Source organism: Saccostrea cucullata, unplaced genomic scaffold (genome assembly GCF_032062105.1).
Source record: "Saccostrea cucullata isolate Sc308-1 unplaced genomic scaffold, CSIRO_AGI_Scuc_v1 ctg8346, whole genome shotgun sequence".
Classification (NCBI taxonomy): Eukaryota; Metazoa; Mollusca; class Bivalvia; order Ostreida; family Ostreidae; genus Saccostrea; species Saccostrea cuccullata.
Genome location: NW_026927612.1, coordinates 1,594 through 23,761, shown reverse-complemented (window position 1 = coordinate 23,761; position 22,168 = coordinate 1,594). Strand labels below are relative to the sequence as shown.

The 22,168-nt window shown below is 34.5% G+C and overlaps 1 protein-coding gene and 1 long non-coding RNA gene across 2 annotated transcripts; both read right to left on the bottom strand.

Annotated features, from left to right (window-relative positions):
• Positions 1 to 10,314: 10,314 nt before the first annotated feature.
• Positions 10,315 to 11,403, bottom strand: LOC134274977 (histone-lysine N-methyltransferase SETMAR-like). The gene has a single exon (XM_062757223.1). The coding sequence runs from the start codon at positions 11,401 to 11,403 to the stop codon at positions 10,315 to 10,317; it is 1,089 nt and encodes a 362-aa protein (XP_062613207.1).
• Positions 11,404 to 13,927: 2,524 nt separating this feature from the next.
• LOC134274978 (uncharacterized) lies at positions 13,928 to 21,890 on the bottom strand. The gene is made up of 4 exons (XR_009993743.1): positions 21,807 to 21,890; positions 21,071 to 21,164; positions 16,591 to 16,686; positions 13,928 to 14,031 (listed from the first exon to the last, which is right to left on the bottom strand). It is a non-coding gene; the product is annotated as an uncharacterized LOC134274978 (long non-coding RNA).
• Positions 21,891 to 22,168: the final 278 nt, after the last annotated feature.

Below are 22,168 nucleotides of genomic sequence, written 5' to 3'. Positions count from 1 at the left end.
CTCTCTCTCTCAGACATGTAAATTTCAGTATCTTGCGTAATGAAAAATCTACTATTATAGAATATGAATTCTGTATACATGTTAATGGTAATTATAACCAAATGTTCCAGATTTAATTGTATAACGAATTTATAATTCAAAGGCCTATAGTTGCAATATTGTCTCCGAATAAAATCAAGAGGGGGGGGGGGCTTCAAAAGAATTACATACTCAGTAATTTTATGTTTTATGAATTAAAAGGAAAATACTTAAGGTTGCATGTACATACATATAATTATATAGCATTGCATAAAATTGTGTTCATTCGTATACTTTATCTAACATATCAACAGACCTTTGCAGATGTTTTTGTATCATGTTTTTAGCGTAGCATTATTTCACACAGAAACGCGTAACTTTCACATAATGTTAACCCTTTGAGTACTAGTATTTCACAAACATCCAAGAATCGCTTTTTCTCATCTTTAATAACTTCTCGGGTATATAAAAGTATAGATCATGTATAATAAATAACACTATAAGACTTTTAATCAATGAAATATACGTGTTAAAACCAAATCCAATCTATAGATTGATTTTCTTTCTTTTAAGTTGCAGATATCAATTTATTTCTAAAGGCTTTACACCTACTCTTCTATCTCTCAGTTCCCTTTTGAGTACATATAATATTTTAGAATCGAAAATAAAACTCGGATTCCGGGATAATTTCGCATTCAAATTAGAGAATGAATTAAGAATATTTTTTTTTAATATAATCATAACAGACATTACAGATTTACACTACGCTGACAACTTTAAATTATGCATATACTGAAAGCAGTAACCAACGTAATCTTTCATGCAGAAGTGGATATGGAAACTCAAAGTCTAATCATTTTTTTTTATGTGAAAAGTGTGGATTTAGACGTCTGCGACGTCATGGATACTACCTCCGCCTTTATCTCGAAAGTTCTATTCCCACTTACAAGTCAGAGTTATCTATCTTTGCTCATTATCACTACGTAAATAGAGAAAATGAATTTATTGACGCAACCTTAAATCTCCAAAATGCTGAATCCGATTGAATAAATAATATGTTTAGTATTTTTGTAGAATAATTTGTATATACATCGCTGTAATATATACTGCGTACAATATCATTTTCTTCAAAGTGCTTAGTTGACACAGAACGGATATTTTTTTTAGATATAAATTTGTAATTCAAAAAACTTTCAATATACAGACTAACACTACAAATTTAAACTAATATGCATATAGTGAATTAAGTAACATGCAAAAGAGAGAATATTGAATGTGTAAATATGTTGATCTGGAGAGCATATATATGTCTCTAACGTCATCAGTACTATTTCCGCCTTTATCTCGAAAGTTCTATTCTCATTCACAGGTCAGAGTTATCTTTCTTTGCCCACCTTATACATACTACGTAAATAGAGAAAATTTCGGTACCGAAAATATACAAAATGCGGAATCTGATTTAAAAACAAATTATATATTTAGTATTTGTAGAAAAATGTCTGTTTTACATAAGAATATCTTGAAAAAATATCTAAAAACAAAAAAATCAAAAATTGACCAAAAACACATTCACTTCCGGTTCGGACAGGAAGTACTGGAAACACACGAAAACAACTTCAAAACAAATAGAATATCATGATCTAATACTCCTGTAAATTTCATATCTTTACCTCAAACCGTTTCCGAGAAAACTGCTGGACAAAAGTCCATTTTAAAATTCGAAAATCGGCCATAACTTCGGACCGGAAGTAAATTTTTCATAAAACGGAATTTTATATAAACTTCATATATCAACCTACTTACATGAGAAAAATTGTGAAAATCTATCCAGCCATCTCTGAGTAATTGCGCTCACAAAATTTGGGAGGAATAATAATAATAATAACTAGATACGATCTCGTTGCGAGCAACGAGAGGTCTTCCGTCCGTTTTAGGAAAAGAAACCCACGTAAAATCGAGCTGAAAAGAGATTCAAAATTTTGGTCACAAGGAGGATTGAAACCATGTCGCCAACGTGAATGCGCTTTTTTTTTTTAACTTTTATATCCCCAACGCGCTAACCATTAAGCTATTGGGAGTACTGCTCTAAATATACTTGTGTATACCACGGTACTTTTGCAACAGTCTGTCTAAGAATTATAAAAAGCATTCATAATTTCGCGCCAAACGCCACGAGTAATTATTCGCGCCTTTTCTCTGGACTGATCTATTAGATAGGTATGATAGCATCAATTAAATTTCTAAAAATAAAACATTCTTAGCGCCTTTATTTTATTTTAACGTTAAGAAAGTATATGTAACACATTATACACATTACATATCGTATCTAGCCCAGTTACACTAAAGCAGTGAAACGGAAATCAAGTTTCAAGATTGACACTCAATTGCAACGTACTACTGTAACGTGTCGGATCTGAGCGGTCAGTAGGTCCGTGCTCGGATTACCGAGTTTTACTAGGGATATGATTGAATGCAATATATACAGATAATAATATGACACCTGCCTGGTGTCTTTAAATCAAATGACCTAAGTGCTTTGTATAATTATATATCTTCAGTTAATACCGGCACCTGCCTTGTGCCATCTGATAATTGCCTCACTATACTCGTATAACTGACTATATAAGTCAACATCTATCTGCCTGGTGCCTCTTGATTTAGCCTTTAACACCTGCCTGGTGTATTACTGCTTATCGAGTTGCCTATATAACTCTAGCCAAGTGGCTACAATATACTTACACAGTATGATTTAACTTTGTAAGAGCTTCTCTGTCCTAATGACAAACCTATAGCTAACATCACACAGCTACATTTTAACTAGCCACTGACTACTTGGCTACAATATACTTACACAGTATGATTTAACTTTGTAAGAGCTTCTCTGTCCTAATGACAAACCTATAGCTAATGTCACGCAACTATATTTTAACTAGTCACTAACTACAGCAACTTTGCACAATCCGATTTAATCGTTACACTAATTGGATTCTGTACCAAAGTGAAGACACAAGCCAGTTGGCTGTACTGCCCCCTTGTACCTCAACTTAATCAATGATCATAAGTTATCAGATATCATATTGATAAAATACAACAGACTGCCTTTCTTTTGGCAACACTATTATTATTTTCTTACAGAACATCATTTATCAATAATACTTGTATAATTCTTTTGTCAATTGACCAATCAATTACAATATTTTTGTTGATTAGCTATTATAATATAAACAAGTAACGGCACGTAACTCTTCCAACCATTTCACTACTACGTGAGAGTCGAAGTAGTTTTTTGCATTTCATGTATCCTTATGTCAGAATCGTTTAATCAAACGCTCAGCTGCCTCCATAAACCCCTACTCGCGAAATGGCGGAGTTGACAGAGGCAGCCGCCATCTTGGGCCCGCTTCAGATTTTCAAATATTAATATCTAGAGTTCAGATTAACCAATAATCAAACAACTTATATAGTAAGCATCAATAGAAAGGTCTCTATTAATATTCCAAAAATAAATAAAAAATATTGGAAAACAAAAAAGTTAGAAAATACGCTTTTTTCAATTCGCATCTCCTAACGACAGGAAGTATTGACGACGAACGAAAGGTCGCGTCCTGGATAGTATCTATCACGATCTATAATCCCTGAAAGTTTCACATTGATATCTTTTACCGTTCTTGAGATTAACCACAGACAAAATGTCATTTTAAAATCAGGAAATGTCCCGTAACTTGGCACCAGATAAGAATTTTCAAAAAATCGCTCAGATAGATCAAGTTCATGTTACGATACATCGTTTCTGAAAATTTCATTTAATTCCATCCAGTAGTCTTCGAGAAATCGCGTGCACAAAATTTTGGAAAAAAAATAATAAAAAGAATAATAACTAGAAAAGAAACTCGTTGCGAGCAACGAGAGGTCTTCCGTCCGATTCTGAAAAAAACCCCGCAAAATCGAGCTGAAAAAGTGATAAAACTTTTTATGGAAACAAAGGGGATTGAACCCGGGTCGCCAGCATGAAAATCCAAAGCGCTTACTATTATGCTATTAAGACCACAGCTCTAAATCAACTTGTATATACTTCTGAAACAGTACATCTGTCTTAGAATAATGAAAGGTGGGTTACTATTCAAAATTTAGCGCCAAACGCCTCGAGTGAATCTTCGCGCCTTTTCTTTGGAATGTCCCATTAAATAGGTGTGATAGCTTCAATGGAAATAAAAAAGAACTTTCATGAAAAGGTTGAAATGTTTCGCCGAAAAAATGTGTCGCCCTAAGACGGTAAAGGAATCAGATACCATTTATGTTCAATAACTTAAATCATATCTTTGAGACAAGAATATTAATATAAACTCAATTCTTCAAAAAAATCTTTTTCTTATGTTTGTCTTTCCTATTAGTTTAATATGACTCAAGTGTGCATGAGCAACACAGTGGATACGTTTAATACTTACTATATATACAACAATATTGTTTCTTAAAACTATTATTTGTAGACAAATGTATATTATTTGTAGCTATGATTTAAGATCTGTTTTTTCCGCAAAACAAATGATAGTAGGTATGTATTTCATTTGCACATTTAGTCTTTTCTTTTTCTACTTTGAGAACCAGCCGAAACCAATTATAGAAGACGTTTGAGACGACCATGGATTTAAACTTAGTTTGACACAGAATTGCAACGTAACTACATCGTGACAATCCCCGTATTCCTTTACATTTTATTTATCCTTATTTACTTTCGTTCAAGCAAACGCTTGGCTGCCTCTGAAAACCCCTATTGCGAAATGTCGGAGTTGACATAGACAGCCGCCATATTGGGCCCGCTTCAGATTTTTAAATGCTAATATCTAGAGTTTGGATTTATCAATGTTCAAACAAATTATATAGTAAGCATTGTAAGAACGGTCTCTATTAACATTCCAAAAATGAATGAAAAATATTGAAAAATAAAAAAGTTAGAAAATATGGACTTTTTAAATTCGCTTTCGCTAGCGACCGGAAGTACTGACGACACACGAAAAGGTGATTTCACATATCTAAAAGTCATCATCTATCATCTCTTACAAGTCTCCAGTTAATATCTTAGACCATTTTCGTAAAAAAGGGGGGACAAAAATCCATTTCAAAATCAGAAAACTGTCAATAACTTGGAACCAAAGGTGGGCATTCCAAATTTTCCTTCTGATGAACAAAGTTCATATAATGACGCATAATTCCTCAAAGTTTCATTGAAAACCACCGAATAGTTTTCGAGAAATCGCCTGCACAAAATTTTGGGGAAAAAAATAAGAATAATAATAATAATAATAACTAGAAAAGAAACTCGTTGCGAGCAACGAGAGGTCTTCCGTCCGATTCTGAAAAAAACCCCGCAAAATCGAGCTGAAAAAGTGATACAACTTTTTATGGAAACAAAGGGAATTGAACCTGGGTCGCCAGCATGAAAATCCAAAGCGCTTACTATTATGCTATTGGGACAACAGCTCTAAATCTACTTGTATGTACTTCTGAAACAGTACATCTGTCTTAGAATAATGAAAGGTGGGTTACTATTCAAAATTTAGCGCCAAACGCCTCGAGTGAATCTTCGCGCCTTTTCTTTGGAATGTCCCATTAAATAGGTGTGATAGCTTCAATGGAAATAAAAAAGAACTTTCATGAAAAGGTTGAAATGTTTCGCCGAAAAAATGTGTCGCCCTAAGACGGTAAAGGAATCAGATACCATTTATGTTCAATAACTTAAATCATATCTTTGAGACAAGAATATTAATATAAACTCAATTCTTCAAAAAAATCTTTTTCTTATGTTTGTCTTTCCTATTAGTTTAATATGACTCAAGTGTGCATGAGCAACACAGTGGATACGTTTAATACTTACTATATATACAACAATATTGTTTCTTAAAACTATTATTTGTAGACAAATGTATATTATTTGTAGCTATGATTTAAGATCTGTTTTTTCCGCAAAACAAATGATAGTAGGTATGTATTTCATTTGCACATTTAGTCTTTTCTTTTTCTACTTTGAGAACCAGCCGAAACCAATTATAGAAGACGTTTGAGACGACCATGGATTTAAACTTAGTTTGACACAGAATTGCAACGTAACTACATCGTGACAATCCCCGTATTCCTTTACATTTTATTTATCCTTATTTACTTTCGTTCAAGCAAACGCTTGGCTGCCTCTGAAAACCCCTATTGCGAAATGTCGGAGTTGACATAGACAGCCGCCATATTGGGCCCGCTTCAGATTTTTAAATGCTAATATCTAGAGTTTGGATTTATCAATGTTCAAACAAATTATATAGTAAGCATTGTAAGAAAGGTCTCTATTAACATTCCAAAAATGAATGAAAAATATTGAAAAATAAAAAAGTTAGAAAATATGGACTTTTTAAATTCGCTTCCGCTAGCGACCGGAAGTACTGACGACACACGAAAAGGTGATTTCACATATCTAAAAGTCATCATCTATCATCTTTTACAAGTCTCCAGTTAATATCTTAGACCATTTTCGTAAAAAAGGGGGACAAAAATCCATTTCAAAATCAGAAAACTGTCAATAACTTGGAACCAAAGGTGGGCATTCCAAATTTTCCTTCTGATGAACAAAGTTCATATAATGACGCATAATTCCTCAAAGTTTCATTGAAAACCACCGAATAGTTTTCGAGAAATCGCCTGCACAAAATTTTGGGGAAAAAAATAAGAATAATAATAATAATAATAATAAGAAACAGTAGAATCACTAGAAGGTCTTCCGCTGAAGACGGAAGACCTTAATAAGAAACAGTAGAATCACTAGAAGGTCTTCCGCTGAAGACGGAAGACCTTAATAATAAGAAACAGTAGAATAACTATAAGGTCTTCCGTGAAGACGGAAGACCTTAACTAGACTCTTGTTGCCATGGCAACAAAAAAGTCTTCCGTTCCTGTATGATACCGTTTGCATTGATTTTGTATGTAGAGAAACGTGTACATTAGGTAATAATTTTAATATTGTAGAGAAACTAGGTTTTTCCTTTTGGTACTTGCAGTCCTTTGATTTTTACTGCAAAAATGAATGTATCTGTTGTCCTCATATATTATACTGTATGCGTGCAGTTTTTTTTTTAATCAAGAAGCATATTTTAACTATTTTAAATAATGGGTGAGTATAGATCTAGAAAACAATGTCTCAGAACTTACGGTACTTTGATTTTTGCTACAAAAATATCCTTTCAGTCCTTGCGGTACATGTGCTTTGATTTTTATTGGCTGACGAAAATACCTTCCATAGGTTACTTATTGTATACATTGATGTTTATGTGTAGAAAAACATGCCAATTTATACTACATACACATTGTATTAAGAAAAAGATTGGTATGTAAAACAGTCCTCTCAGTACTTAAAGTACTTTGATTTTTATTGCAATTTAAAGTCGTCAACCTAATATATATGGGACTGTATGTATTGATTTTGTATGAAGAGAAACATGTAAACATAACCTTCATGTAATTTTAAAGTAAAAAATGCTCCGTCAGTACTTTCAGTACTTTGATTTTATAAATGCAAAACGAAAGTAGCTGAAATCTACAAAACGCGTGATCTGATTTTAAAACAAATTATATATTTGGCTTCTATGGATCTATCTCTATTATGCCTAGAAATATCTTGAAAAAATATTCAAAAACAAAAAAGTGGAAAATTGACCGAAAAACAAATTCACTTCCGGTGCGGACAGGAAGTACTAGAAACACACGAAAACTACTTTAAAACAAGGACAATGTCATTATTTAAAATTTCTGTAAATTTCACGTCTTAACCTCAACTCGTTCTCAAGAAAAATTCTGGACAAAATGTCATTTAAAAATTGGAAATTCAGCCATAACTTCGGACCGGAAGTGAATTTTTCAAAAAACGGAATTTTATATAAACTTCATATATCAGCCTACTATCATGTGAAAAATTGTCAAAATCTATCCAACCATCTCTTCGTAATCACGCTCACAAAATTTGGGAGGAATAATAATAATAATAAAAAGAAACAATACAAACACTATAAGTCTTCCATTGTGAACGGAAGACTTAATAATAAAAAGAAACAATACAAACACTATAAGTCTTCCGTTGTGAACGGAAGACTTAATAATGATAATAACTAGAGCAAAGCTCGTTGCAAAGCAACGAGTAGGTCTTCCGTCCTGTTTGACTGGAAGTAGCTTTAATTTTTAACAAAAAATAAGAAATAACGCCTAAAAAGGGTTTTAATCATCTAACGCTATGTTGATTAATGCAGAAATAAGCAATTTTTGCTACTTCCAGTTAAACCGGAAGTGACAACGACGGACGGAAAATAAAGTTTTAGGCTTCCAGTGACATATGTTACCCCAAAACTTGTCAAGAATGGCAAAAATACGCGTTTTTCGACTACTTCCAGTTTGGCCGGAAGTGACGACACCGGCGGAAGTGACAACAACGGACAGAAAATTAAGTTTTAGGCTTCCAGTGACATATGTTACCCAAAACTTGTCAAGAATGGCAAAAATACGCGTTTTTAGACTACTTCCGGTTTGGCCGGAAGTGACGACGCCAGACGTATTATTTTGACTACAGTAGATTAATCTTGACATTTTGAACAACTTTGCTTCTTTGAGGTATTACAAATTCTCAATACTTTTTGAGATATAAAGGAAAAACTTTCGGCCCCCCTTGGCCCTTAATTTTAGGGGCCAGCCCTTTTTTCGAGATATCACTTGAAAGATCTTCAAATTCTACACTTCTTTTGTTCTACATGCTTTAACAAAATATTTCTGGATAAAAAGTTATCGTAGAAAAGGTGTTAAAAATTTTGAAATTCTTGATAGGACTGTTTTCGGACCATAGCCAGCATCGGCGCTTCGTACTTCCGGTGGTTGAGATATACCAAATACATATCTCCAAAGATTGCACTATCAGCACTGAAAATTTCCTGCTTCTGCGTTGAGTTCTTTTTGAGAAAACTGCCGGACAAAATGACCCTCTAAAACTCACTAAATAGCTAAAAACTCTGAACCGGAAGTGACGTCATCAAATTAAAAAAAAACGCCTTAAGTTCATATCATTTGTCATCAATGCTGAAAGTTTCATGAAAATCCATCGACGCATTTACGAGAAATCGCGCACAAAATCGGTAAGAATAATAATAATAAGAAAAGTTGAAAAGAAAGAACAGAAAAATAAAAAAAAGAAACAATACAATCACTATAAGTCTTCCATTGTGAACGGAAGACTTAATAATAAGAAACAGAGTAAAAACAATATGTTCCCCAACTTCATTTGGGGAACATAATAACAAGGGACTTTCAAACGCACAAGAAAAATAACATCATATATCTGCTTAGTACGTCATCAGTTTCAGAGAGTGGTGATATGGATTCAGAAAACCACAGCGTGGTGATCCGGAAAGTCGGATCACGACGTCACGTGATTGCGTTAAATCAACAGTAAAATTGAGTGATACACATTAGGTATATAATAAATATTCAGATCAAACATGATAATCTAACTTTTCAGCTTAAACCTTAATTTTTAAAAGTGATTTTAGAGTGTGTTGTGATGAAAATCAAACATGTCCTATGTTCCATATTGACAAGTTAAGTTGATGTCATTGACGTCACCTCCAAATTCTACAGGCATATGTCTTAACCAATCCATGTCCTTTGCGACCTCTTAGCGCTAGTGGATTTCCAATGTATGGAAGTCGTGCACAGATACCAGCTCCTCTAAGTCTCTTGCGAACAATTTGTGCACTTTATGCTGATTTTAGCAGTTTGCACAGCAGTTCTGATTTGATTGCGCAGGTGCTGAAGAAGGATATGATGGTCGTGTCTGGGTGTGGTTTGTGGAGACATGCATTTAACTACTGCAAAGCGGAATGATGTACACCAAATGCAGTTGCAACTTCCTATTGTGTAGCTACGGTTAGTATCATTGTTAGAACCTTGTTGCGTACATCTTTGTTTAGGCACGGCATTGCAGCTTCAACATTGCAATCAAAACATAAATATGGGTTTAATAGGAGTGTTTATTGTTTCTCTAAATCCAAAATTTCATCAAAAATAGACCCCCAATTTACAAGAAATCATGGAAAACACTATTTTCATAAACATGATTAATCAAGGGAAATAATTCAACAACTGGGGATTAAAAGCCCATGTTGTACTTTAAATAGGTCACAGGTATCCTATGATAAAAAAAAAGTTCTTCCATATACGAGGGTTGTTCGATATTTATTGTGTATTGTATGATATCTCAAAAGCATTCGATTCAAATAGTCAAATGGACATTACATCCCTGAATTCAAAGTATTCTCCGTGATTTGAAATACACAATTTTAATCTCTGAATCCATTTCTGAAATGCGTCACGGTACGCTGATTTAGGTATACCTCTGAGGCACTGACTGATGGCTGAGCCAAGGGCCTGTCGGGACTTGTATCGACGACCAGATAAGAACTTTTTAAGTTTTGGAAAAAGGAAAAAGTCGCATGGTGCTAGATCCAGAGAGTATGGTGGGTGTGGCAAGACGGTAACCTTCTCAGACTTCAAAAATTGCTTCACAAGCTCAGATGTATGTGATGGAGCATTATCATGAAGAAGGCGAACATGCCTAAATCCCGACACAGGACGTCGTTTCTGATAATATTTCTTTAGCTTTTTCAGTACAACATCTCGGTAATACCGACCTGTGACACTTTTGCCCTTCGGCACCGGAATTTGTACGGCTAAACCATCACAAGAGAAGAATATGCAGTAAAGGACCTTCTTTGTGCTCATTGTCCTTTTGGCAACTACAGGCCTTCTACCGTGTTTGGTTAGCCATAATTTGTTCCCAACTTTTCTTACTGGTTCGAAATAGTGAACCCATGTTTCGTCACCAGTAATTATGTTTGCAAATTGTCTTTGATTGAAGTTTGGAAACATTTTTAGCAGTCGCTTAGCGGTTTGTATTCGTATCTTTTTTTCGTCATCTGTCAATATATGGGGTATCCATCTGGCAAAAATCTTTCGTACTTTCAAAATACGCTTCAAAATGAAATGCACCCGCGATAGCGATATGCCAATAGCTTTGGCAATATCACGAATCGTGTACCTGCCATCACATTCAATTATTTCCTTGACTTTTGAGACATTTGTCTTGCCTGATACAGTCACAGGTTGACTCGATTTTGCTGCATCTTTGACGGACTCTGTGCCAGTCAAAAATTTCTGTCTCCACCTACGAACTGTCTCATAAGATACCTTATCAGACCCATAAACTTCCCCCAATTCAGTAAAAATCTGTTTTACCGAATTACCGAGTTTTGTGCGAACTTTTATATAAGCTCTAATTTCTTCAATATTCTCAACCTGTTTCCCAACCATTTTTACAACAGTGGTCAACGACTGGCTCTATTGAAATGACGATTATTTTATAACCATGTGTAGTTGAAGGCTCATGTTTATACTGTTGGCAAGGTATTGAATAGAGTTATCCAGGCGTATAAATATCAACAAAATTGTGCAAGGAGTTATCGCGCTGTGGTACAATACACAATACATATCAAACAACCCTCGTAATTTTTCAATTTTTTTTTTTTATGAGTAAAACAATATGCATTTCTTTATTTGTTGAGCAAAACTACCCATTGAAAGGTCTTATCACAATGAATACACATTGTGAAGTTTAAAAGTCCTCTAGCATCACGACTGTTCAAAAGTTATGGCCTAGGTTAATTTAAAAAGCCTGGTAATTTTTGGTTAAAGTGGGTCAAACTCCAAGATCAAGAGGTCATATTTGCTGGTATCCAAAAAAAATTTTGTCAAAAGGAATACACATATGAAATATGAATGCCATAGATTCATCCACTCAAAAGAAATGGCAAATTTTAATGTTTTTGTTGATGAATAGACAAAGGGAAACAGACAGAGCAAAAACTATATACCCCTGAATCTTCAATCATGGGGGCATAAAAAGAATATACTAGTATGGTCCATATTTCTTATTCTTACTTAAATATTTTAAAAGAATTACAACAAGAGGACCAGGGGCCATATCACTCACCTGAGCACTGGTCAGGAAAAAAAAATTGAGTGACCATTGTGGCCCCACCCTACTCCTGGGGGGTCATGATTTGAACAAATTTGAATCTACACCACCTGGGGATGCTTTCAAATAAATATGATCAATCATAGCTTTACTGTTCTTAAGAAGATATTTTTTCCTATATATTCTTCTGTAAAACTTTGATCATTGCGGCCCCATCTTACCCAAAGGGGTCATGATTTGGACAAACTTTTTAAAGAATATATTTCTACACCACCTGCAGATGCTTCCATCTAAATATCACTAATAATGGCTTTTCAACTCTTGAGAAGAAAATTTTTGAAGATTTTTCCTATATATTCCTGTGTAAAACTTTGATAGACCATTGTAGCCCCACCCTACCCCTGGGGCTCATGATTTAAACAAACTTGAATCTACACCACTTGAAGGTGCTTTCACATAAATATGACCAATCAGAGTATTACTGTTCTTTAGAAGATTCTTAAAGATTTCCCCTATGTGTTCCTATGTTAAACACTGACCCTTCCCCCAGCATAGCCCCACCCTACCCCTGGGGGTCATGATTTGAACAAATTTGAATTTACACTACCTAAGGATGCTTCCACATGGGTTTCATCTTTTTTCTTGGCCGAGTGGTTCTTAGGAAGAAGATTTTAAACAAGAGGCCCAGGGGCCACGTCGCTCACCAGAGCAATTGGCTAGGAAAACGCACATATCAGATCAGAGCTGAAAGTTTACCGAGGTTGGGGGGGAATGAATTTTAATCCCCCAGGGGGTCATGATTTGAACAGACTAGAATCTACACTATCTGAGGATGATTCCATACAAATATCAATAAGCATGGCTTTGAAGTACTTGAAAAGAAGATTTTAAAAGGTTTCACTCAATATTCCTATGTAAAACTTTGGCCATTTTGGCCCCACCCTACCCCCGGGGGTCATGATTGAACAAACTTGAATCTATACTACCTGAAGATGATTCCACATGAGTTTCATCTTTCCTGGCCCACTGATTCTTGAGAAGAAGATTTTTAAAGATTTTTCCTATATATTCCTATGTAAATCTTTTATCAGCCATTATGGCCCCACCCTATTCCCGTGAGGTCAAGATTTGAACAAACTTGAATCTACACTACCTGAGGATGATTCCACATGAGTTTCATCTTTCCTGTCTCAATGGTTCTTGAGAAGAATATTTGTAAAGATTTTTCCTATACATTCCTATGTAAATTTTGATCGGCCATTTTGGCCCCACCCTACTCCTGGGGGTCATGATTTGAACAAACTTGAATCTACACTACTGAGGATGATTTCTCAGGAGTTTCATCTTTCCTGGCCCAGTGGTTCTTGAGAAGGAGATTTTCAAAGATTTTTCCTATATATTCCTATGTAAAACTTTGATTGGCCATTTTGGCCCACCCTACCCCCGGGGGTCATGATTTGAACAAATTTGAATCTACACTACCTGAGGATGATTCCTTTAATTTTTCTCTAATTCATAATTATCTCCCCTTGGAAAAGGGCATGGCCCTTCATTTGAACAAACTTGAATCCCCTGTACCCAAGGATACTTTGTAGCAAGTTTGGTTGAAATTGGCCCAGTGGTTCTTGAGAAGAAGATGAAAATGTGAAAAGTTTACAACAACAACGACAACGACGACAACGACAGACAGACAATGGACAAATTTTGGTCAGAAAAGCTCACTTCAGCCTTTGGCTCAGGTGAGCTAAAAAGTTATAATTCAAACCTTGCAACTCAATTAGGCTAATATTACAAATAACTGTTCTGCTATCATCAACAAGAGATATATGCACATGTATTAAATATTTTACATGTACCTTGCCTGTGTCAACAACATATTTGATGTTGGGAATAGTCAGCGATGTCTCTGCCACATTAGTGGCTACAACACACAGCCTATAACCTTCTGGTGGTCGTTCAAACACCTATAGTGAAATAAAATTGAAATGTATTTAGTATAAATATTAATATAACAAGAGGTCCATGGGCCTTTTATACAGTTGGGGTCAATTACTTGAAAATGTAATTTTAAACCAGAAGTTTCTGTCGAGACTGCAGCTCTACTGGTTTGTATTTATAATAAAGGAAGAGAAAAGTAGCAGTTGGATCATAAAACTGTAAAAAAGCAATAAATAAAACAAAGATCCTTAATTAAGTCTCTTTTTGTGGCAAGATTGCAATAAGACTACAACTGTAGGAGTAGCTTTTAATAAAATTTTACAGATTTTTCAATTTTAGTTACCATGGCAACATCGTTCATCAAAGTCCAAAACACAAAACTGATAATTATGTATCTCAGTGTAGTCTACTTGCATGCCACATTATATTTTAATCAGACAAAAACTGTATTTGGAGTAGCATTTTGAAAGTATTTCCCAGAAATTTCTATTTTTAGTCACCAAGGCAACACTGTTCATCGAAATCAAAAACCGATAAATAGAATTATGTATCTTTCTGAAATCTACTTGTGTGCCAAGCTATAATGAAATCAGACCGAAATTGTACGAGGAGTAGCATTTCAAAAGTATTTCACAGAAATTTCTATTTTAGTAACCACGGCAACACCATTCATCAAAATCAAAAACCAATCCACAGAATTATGTATCTTAGTGTATTCTACTTTTGTGCCAAGTTATATTGAAATCAGACAAAAACTAAAGGAGAAGTAGCATTTTGAAAAACTGTTTACAGGTAGACGGACAGCAGACGACAGACGCATTACTATTGCATTAGCTCTTTTGGTCTATGACCAGTAGAGCTAAAAACTTTCAAATACATTTGTATTTCTTTTTCAGTTACTTGCAACAATTACAATTACATTGATTTATACAAATGTAATTAGCTACTCTCAATTTAATTCTTTGAAAAATATGTAATAATTACTCAAATAAATACCTATCAATTTTTTTAAAGTAAGTACCTCCAAAATACCCTCCCAAGAGATTTTGCTGAAATTTTTACATAGCACAAAGAATGTGTTTAATAAACATGGAAATATGAACCTCAGACATTGAGGGTTATGTACAGAACCAGGGGGTCAAGATTTCTCTCCCCTTTCCAGTCACTCCAAAAATCATTATACAACAAATATTTTTACTCAAACAAAAATCATTATAAAATATGCATTTAATATTTTTTGAAATTATTTTCAATTTTTTTTTATACTTTTAACTTATTTAATAATGAATTGTTTGAACAGAAATATATTACATATATGGAAATAGTGCTTATAAAACTTTTTACATTCAACAATGAAATTTAAATAATTATTTTCATGCACACAAATTTGATACTTTTTGAAAAAAGATAGTGTTCAAAAGACGACTTTCAGATTTACAAGATATTTCCCTATTTGGGGTCAATCTGAGGTCAACAAGCATAAGACACCGTTTCCTCTCTTTACGAACTCTATGGGGCAATGTCTTACAAATAATATCTTTTTAATATTGTAATGTTTTTTTTACGTTGCCCCATATTATGACAATTTATATAAGAAAAGTGTCAAACTTGTTTAATTAAAAGGTTTGAAAATATTTACAAGTAATTAAGCTACAAAGAAAATAGTGTGAAAAAATAAAGTATATATAAAATTTATTTTTGCCAAAAAAAGAAATCTTTGCATAAATCAGTGGCATAGATAGAGTTCTGTTAAAGTGTTGAAGTTTTTTTGTTTGCTGCAAATTCAATGAAAAGCTGGTTGTCCTCCTTTCCTTATTGAAGAATATCAAATTCATAGTAATTTTTAGGTTCTTTTTTTTTTTTTTTTTTTTTTCGCTTAACAATGTGTTTTCAGGTTAAATTGTCAATTTATTTCTGGTTACCCCCCTTTCAAAAACAATACTATGTCCCTTTTTCCTCACTGTTCATTCCTCACTTTGTTTTACATATTTTGTTTGTGGGTACTCACCTTCACGAGTTTTTCAGTATGACTTTAATTGAGACTGCTGACATTTTTGTTTCCTCAACTTGTTTGTCAATAATTTACCTCATAGGGCTGGGCAAAAATATCGATATTTTGGATTGCAAAACGCACCAAAAAAGACGTAAACAACAAACAAAATGCAATAATTGCATTAGAATTAGGAAATAAATGTCTTCTAAATTGGTATTTGTGACAAATGATAATAAGTTAATCTGTAAATGATTATTTTTTCTAAAGGTGATCTTTACATTTTAAATTTGTATCAGTATAATAAAACAGTTACATGTATAGTATATCATTGAGGGAGTAAGCAAGATTCCAGTTCCCTGTGACCAGGACTATTTCCCAAGGTGCAGCACATTGTAGCTCCACCTTTATAAACACTGAGGGTCCAGGTATGAAGAAACTTGAATCCCCTTCATCAGAGGATACTTTGTAGAATTTTTGTTTGAAATGAACACAGAAAAGCTTTAGAATATTTAGCTTTTAAAACTTAATTATATTCATGGTCATGACTATTGCACCCATAATACCTTAAGTAAGATTGTTTGTAGGTACTCACCTTGACCTGTTTTTCAGTGGACAACAATGAAAACAAAGGGAGGACATACAGTGGTTCTGTACAGACTTCTTTGGAGTGACCCTCCTCTTCAGAATCCTGATTTTATAAAATTAAGATTATTATCATACTGCTATCAATGAAACAAATTTTCACAGAAAAAATAAGAAATGTAGCCTAAAATTCTTGATAGTTCTTTTCTCTTTTCACTTAAATAATGTAAGCAAATTATGTAAACAAGAAGTCTGTCAGCCAATGACCTGAAATAATTCAATTTATTATATAGTCTATTTATAGGCTTATATAATCTATACAAACGCAAACAGTTCATAACACTACATATTCACCGGATTTTAGGTCGTATTCACCGGAGGGTCAATGCGCGTGCAACGGCATTGTGACGTCACAATCAAAATATCAAACAACGTTGTAAACAAGGGTTGCAACGGCCGCAGCGAGCTACGTATCTGAGCATGAAAACACTTATTCAAACCTTTTTCAGGATTATTTTTTAACATTTGGACTTACACATAGCGAAACTCGGAAAGGAAAACACGGACGTTACAAACAGTAATATGGAGATTTTTTTTTAATTTTCAACAATGGAAGATTGCAAATGAAAATGGTGTCGTCATGCAGACTTCAATGTCTTATTCATTCAAATCTGGGCTATATAATAAAACAATTATGGCCTTTTTCGGTTTTGAATATGAGTTGTTACTCAATAGAAAAATATCCATATTGACCTCGGCTTCGCTTCGGTCAATATGGATATTTTTCTGGTGAATAACAAACCATATTCAACACCAAAAGAGTCCATAATTGTATAATAGCCATAAAATTTCAAAAGTAAGACACTATGACCTACTTTTTTGGTTTACATCATCCCAAGACCCAAGATGCATCAACTGACAAAGTTTTGATGATTCTAAACCTATTATTTAATAAAACTTTGACCTGGTCATTCATCTGGAAAATGTAAGTCACATCCAGCATCTGAAGCAAGTCTGGTACATGTAGTGTCCATCCCTAGATGCATCATCCATCCAGCCAAGGGGCTTAACTCTGAGTGTCAAAAGTGTTTGACGAGTGACCAGGCAATTTTTTTCAAAATATGCAAACTCAGACTATCAGGTAGTATAGGTAGCTAGCTGTCAGTCAAATCAGAAGCTGTTTTTTGTTTAATGATTGACAGGCTGTAAATAATTAATCTTGAATCAGGTAGATTTTTAAGGCATTAACGTAAAACTGGGTGTTTAATGCATTGAGTTCGTCCTTTGATATCAAAGATGATCATAATAACATCTTGACTGTCTGTTTCCATGTTTTATTGTGAATGTGAAGATGGCTGATGAGTCCAATCTTCGCATGGAACGTCCTTCCACAAACTAGACAGGAAGGTCCAAGTGGAGTGTCAACAGATGCTTCTCTCTCTTTACACTTTGTACATTTTTTGTGCTGCCAGGTACATGATCTTTTCCTGGTACAGGTTTGCCCCCATCTTCATGTTTGAGTGCCAGGCATTGTGATCAAGTGCTAAGTTTTCCCATTTTGTAGGTTCTATATGGAGCAGCTTTATGGACACTTTTAGGGAATTTTTGTATCATTTTTTTCTGACGACCTCTGGAAAGTGCACCATTTACTAGCTTGCCGTATAGAAGCTGCTTCAGGAAGTGTGTGTCATGCATTCTACGCCGGCTATTTGTTTGTAAGATTGTATTCTAGTTCAAAACACGACGAATAAGCGTATATTACGCAAATTGTCAAATTTGCAAACTATGCATAACTCACTTGCTATATTTTATTTTGGCAAAGGTAAAAAGGTTTAACATTTGGTCATTAAACATGCACAGGGTTCCCCTTTATTAATAGCAAATATCACGTCATTTCGATCTCGCATTGTGCGATTATTCCTAAAAATAAACTAGAACTGTCCAAACAGGACAAAATACCCCCCCGCCGGGTTTTTCAGAAGTAAGTTTTTCCATAATAAAGATATGTATCACATATGAATTATGAAATTTTTCTTCCACTGACCATGACATTCCTCAAATGACCTTGGGTCAAGGTCATGACACACCCTTGGGTCATGGGAAATCTTTGTGTGAAATGAGAACCTACCAAGTTTATCCATAAGAAAGATATGGACCGGACACAAATTACGAATTTTACTTCCAGTGACCTTGAACTTCTCCAAATGACCTTGGGTCAAGGTCATGACACACCCTTAGGCCATGGGCAATCTTTGGGTGAAATGAGAACCTACCAAGTTTATCTATAAGAAAGGTATGGACCAGAGACAAATTATGAACTTTTTCTTCCAGTGACCTTGAACTTCCAAAAATGACCTTGGGTCAAGGTCATAACACACCCCTGGGTCATGGGCAATCTTTGCATGAAATGAGAACCTACCAAGTTTATCCATAAAAAAGATGTATACCGGACACGAATTATGAACTTTTTCTTCCAGTGACCTTGAACTTCCCCAAATGACCTTGGGTCAAGGTCATGACACACCCTTGGGTCATGGGCAATCTTTGTGTGAAATGAGAACCTACCAAGTTTATCCGTAAGAAAGATATGGACCGGACACGAATTATGAACTTTTTCTTCTGGTGACCTTGAACTTCCCCAAATGACCTTGGGTTTGGTCAATTTTTGAATCATCAGTGGTCCAGCAGATTAAAAAATCTCAGCTGGAATAGTGTCAGCTCCCAGAGCATTGCCTGTTGATATAGCTTTCACACTCTCTCTGGCAGATGGAGGGTCGTCAAGTGCTGTGTCTACTGGGATCTGAGGTTGTCGATTTATGGCATCATTGCTGATTGAAGATGGCGTGTTTAGAACCAAATTGAAATGCTCTGCCCACCTCAAGAATACGGGGCTTAATTGTCAGTTATAATTATGATTCCATCAGCTGAGAGCAGTGTTGATGTACCAGTAGGCTGAGGTCCATACAGCATTCTTATGGCTTGATAAAAGCATTTGGAGTTGTAGGTGTCAGCATAACCCTGAATTTCTTCCGCCTTTTGGCTTAGCCATCTGTCTTTCATATGCCTTAGTTCGGTCTGCACACTCTGCTTCATTTGGTGAAGAACACCTCTATTGGCTGGGGTCTTGTTTTAAAAGTTTTGCTTTAAGAGTCTGTACTTTTTCTTTAAGCAGTTTGTCTATGGCCTCGTTTTTTTCATTAAACCATTCCTGATGTGCATGGTCATTTTAGGACCTAGCGTGTCAAAACATCCAGAGTGTACAGTGTTCGTAAACTCTGCCCAGTCCTGCTCAATGTTTCCAGAGCTCAGAGGCAATAACTCAAGTTTTTTGTCCAAAAGGTCCTCGTAGAACTTGTCATCATATCATCAGGTTTGTCCTGGTTGGGGCATAGCAACTGACAATTGGGCACTTCTCTTGCCTTTTTATTTCAGACCAATCGTCATACCGTTAATCTGGAAATTTTTACGTGGATTTATTTTTGTGAATTTGGGTCAAAAAGCTATTGATTAAATTTTACGCTTCAAAATTTTGCAAATTGTCACTGGCACTAAAAATCACTTAAGATTTTCATATCAGTTTATGTTTCAATTTAGTATGCACAGTTAGAATATCACTAACATACTCGCAACGTGGCAAGAAATTGCCGAATCGCTCCTAAACAATTTTGAAGATAAAAATACTAAAGGATTTGCACTGAAAATAACTTCTAAGTTAATAACAAACCTTTTAGAGGTTGTACATGTATATGCCTTTTAACCTAAAATATACTGTATACAGGGAAATTTTCGCCCCCATTTTATTTTTGCCCCTTTCGCCCTCTCCTTGATTGGGCGAATTTAGAACGGGGCAAATTCAAATTACAACTCATAATTTCTTATTAAACAGAACTATGACTGGGCGAATTTAAGACGGGGCAAAATTGTTAACAAGTTCAAAAGGGCGAAAATAACACGGGGCGAAAATAACCCTGTATACAGTAATCCAAATAAAGACAAAAATATAATTAATTTTCTCAACGTTTGTTTTTTTCTCACATAATTTACATGCCGTGATTACATTTGGAACTCTCTAGTAAAAGCACTGAGCTCGAGTTATCACCCGTGTTGATACATGGTTGGATAAAATAACTGGTCTCTCTATCTTGGCAAAATAATTAAAAAGGGACACACCGTCTCAGTGCTTGTCAAACCATCAGACGATATTGCATATAAAGAGGGCAATTTACACGCAAAGTTAATTAGCTTGTAGTTACATTAGTTTAAACAGGTTTCCTTTTAAAAATGACCAGTGCTTACCGATGCCTATTCACTGACTTAAAAATAGACACCAACTTTCTGAAGAAAAAAATTCTTTCCATGTTGATTTATTTTTAAGAAAAATATTTTTGTGAATGCATTGCACGCGCAAATTTGCTAAAAAATTATCTACAGCAAAAATTTCCAGATTTACGGTAGCGCAGTGGTTATTCCCTTTGGGTAACCATACATACACTCTCATCTGGTTCCTTGTCATCTAATAATTCCAGATCAGAATCACTTGTCAATTCTTGCTCTTCTTCTACAGCTACTGGATGTACAGAGTAACTGAAATCAAAAACATATAAGCTAAATACAATTTATTACAGGATTATATTTATTATATAATTAAAAGAACCTGACTTTATTTCATTGCAACTAAAACAGATTTAAAAATTTCAAATTAATATGACTGGCAATATTCATTTACTTTGTCTGCTTCTCTCTTTGCACTTTAAACTAGGACTTCAGCAAATGAAAACAAGTAATGAGTTGCATCATTTAAGAAATAAGATATCATTTTTTTTTTAGAGTTTCATTGGGATATGACATGAAGTTGGTCACATGATCAAATTCTATAACGCCCAAAGGGTGACGACACAAAAAGCTGATTATTGAAGAATAGACGATAGAAAATCTACACAGTTACAGCAAGTAAAATATGCGTAACAAACAGGTTGGAATAAATATATAGTATATTTTTGCAAGAAAATTTGCCTTTTTGTTCAATACTCTTTTTTACAGAAAGTAAATAATTAGGATAACCATGCTGAAGTGCAACATGTGACTATGTCAATCACATGGCTAATTAGTATAAACCAGTGTCATCTAACATATACATGTATCCCTAGAAGCTTTGTTTGCTAAGGCATAATAATGTGACTCCACTGTAAAACTTTTTCTTTGTACATGTATACAAAATTTAAATACCTGTCTAGATTTATTGTTGGAAATATGTCCCCTTTCTTCTTGTCAGCTTTTTTCCATTTCTGTTTCCTATTCTTCTTAATATTAGCATCTAAATTAAATTTTAAAATATGTAAACGCATACTCAAAACGTATTTTCCCTGCAATGTTTTACTTTCCCATTTTTCCATTTGCTCACCATTTGTTTAAGGTGTGTTCACCTTTTGCTCTCCAGTCAGTTTTGTGTTCATATTGCCCTTGTATTCAACATTCACAAAACATTACTTACCGTTCAGAATTTATTGTCATTCGGAACACTAAAGTGTTAGGACTTATATTTTTGTAGGTAAGTCTTTACAGGTTTTTTTATGTAATACCTGGTAACT

Excerpts from the sequence above, each read along its gene's own strand:
- LOC134274977 (XM_062757223.1), bottom strand. The coding sequence starts at position 11,403 with ATGGTTGGGAAACAGGTTGAGAATATTGAAGAAATTAGAGCTTATATA.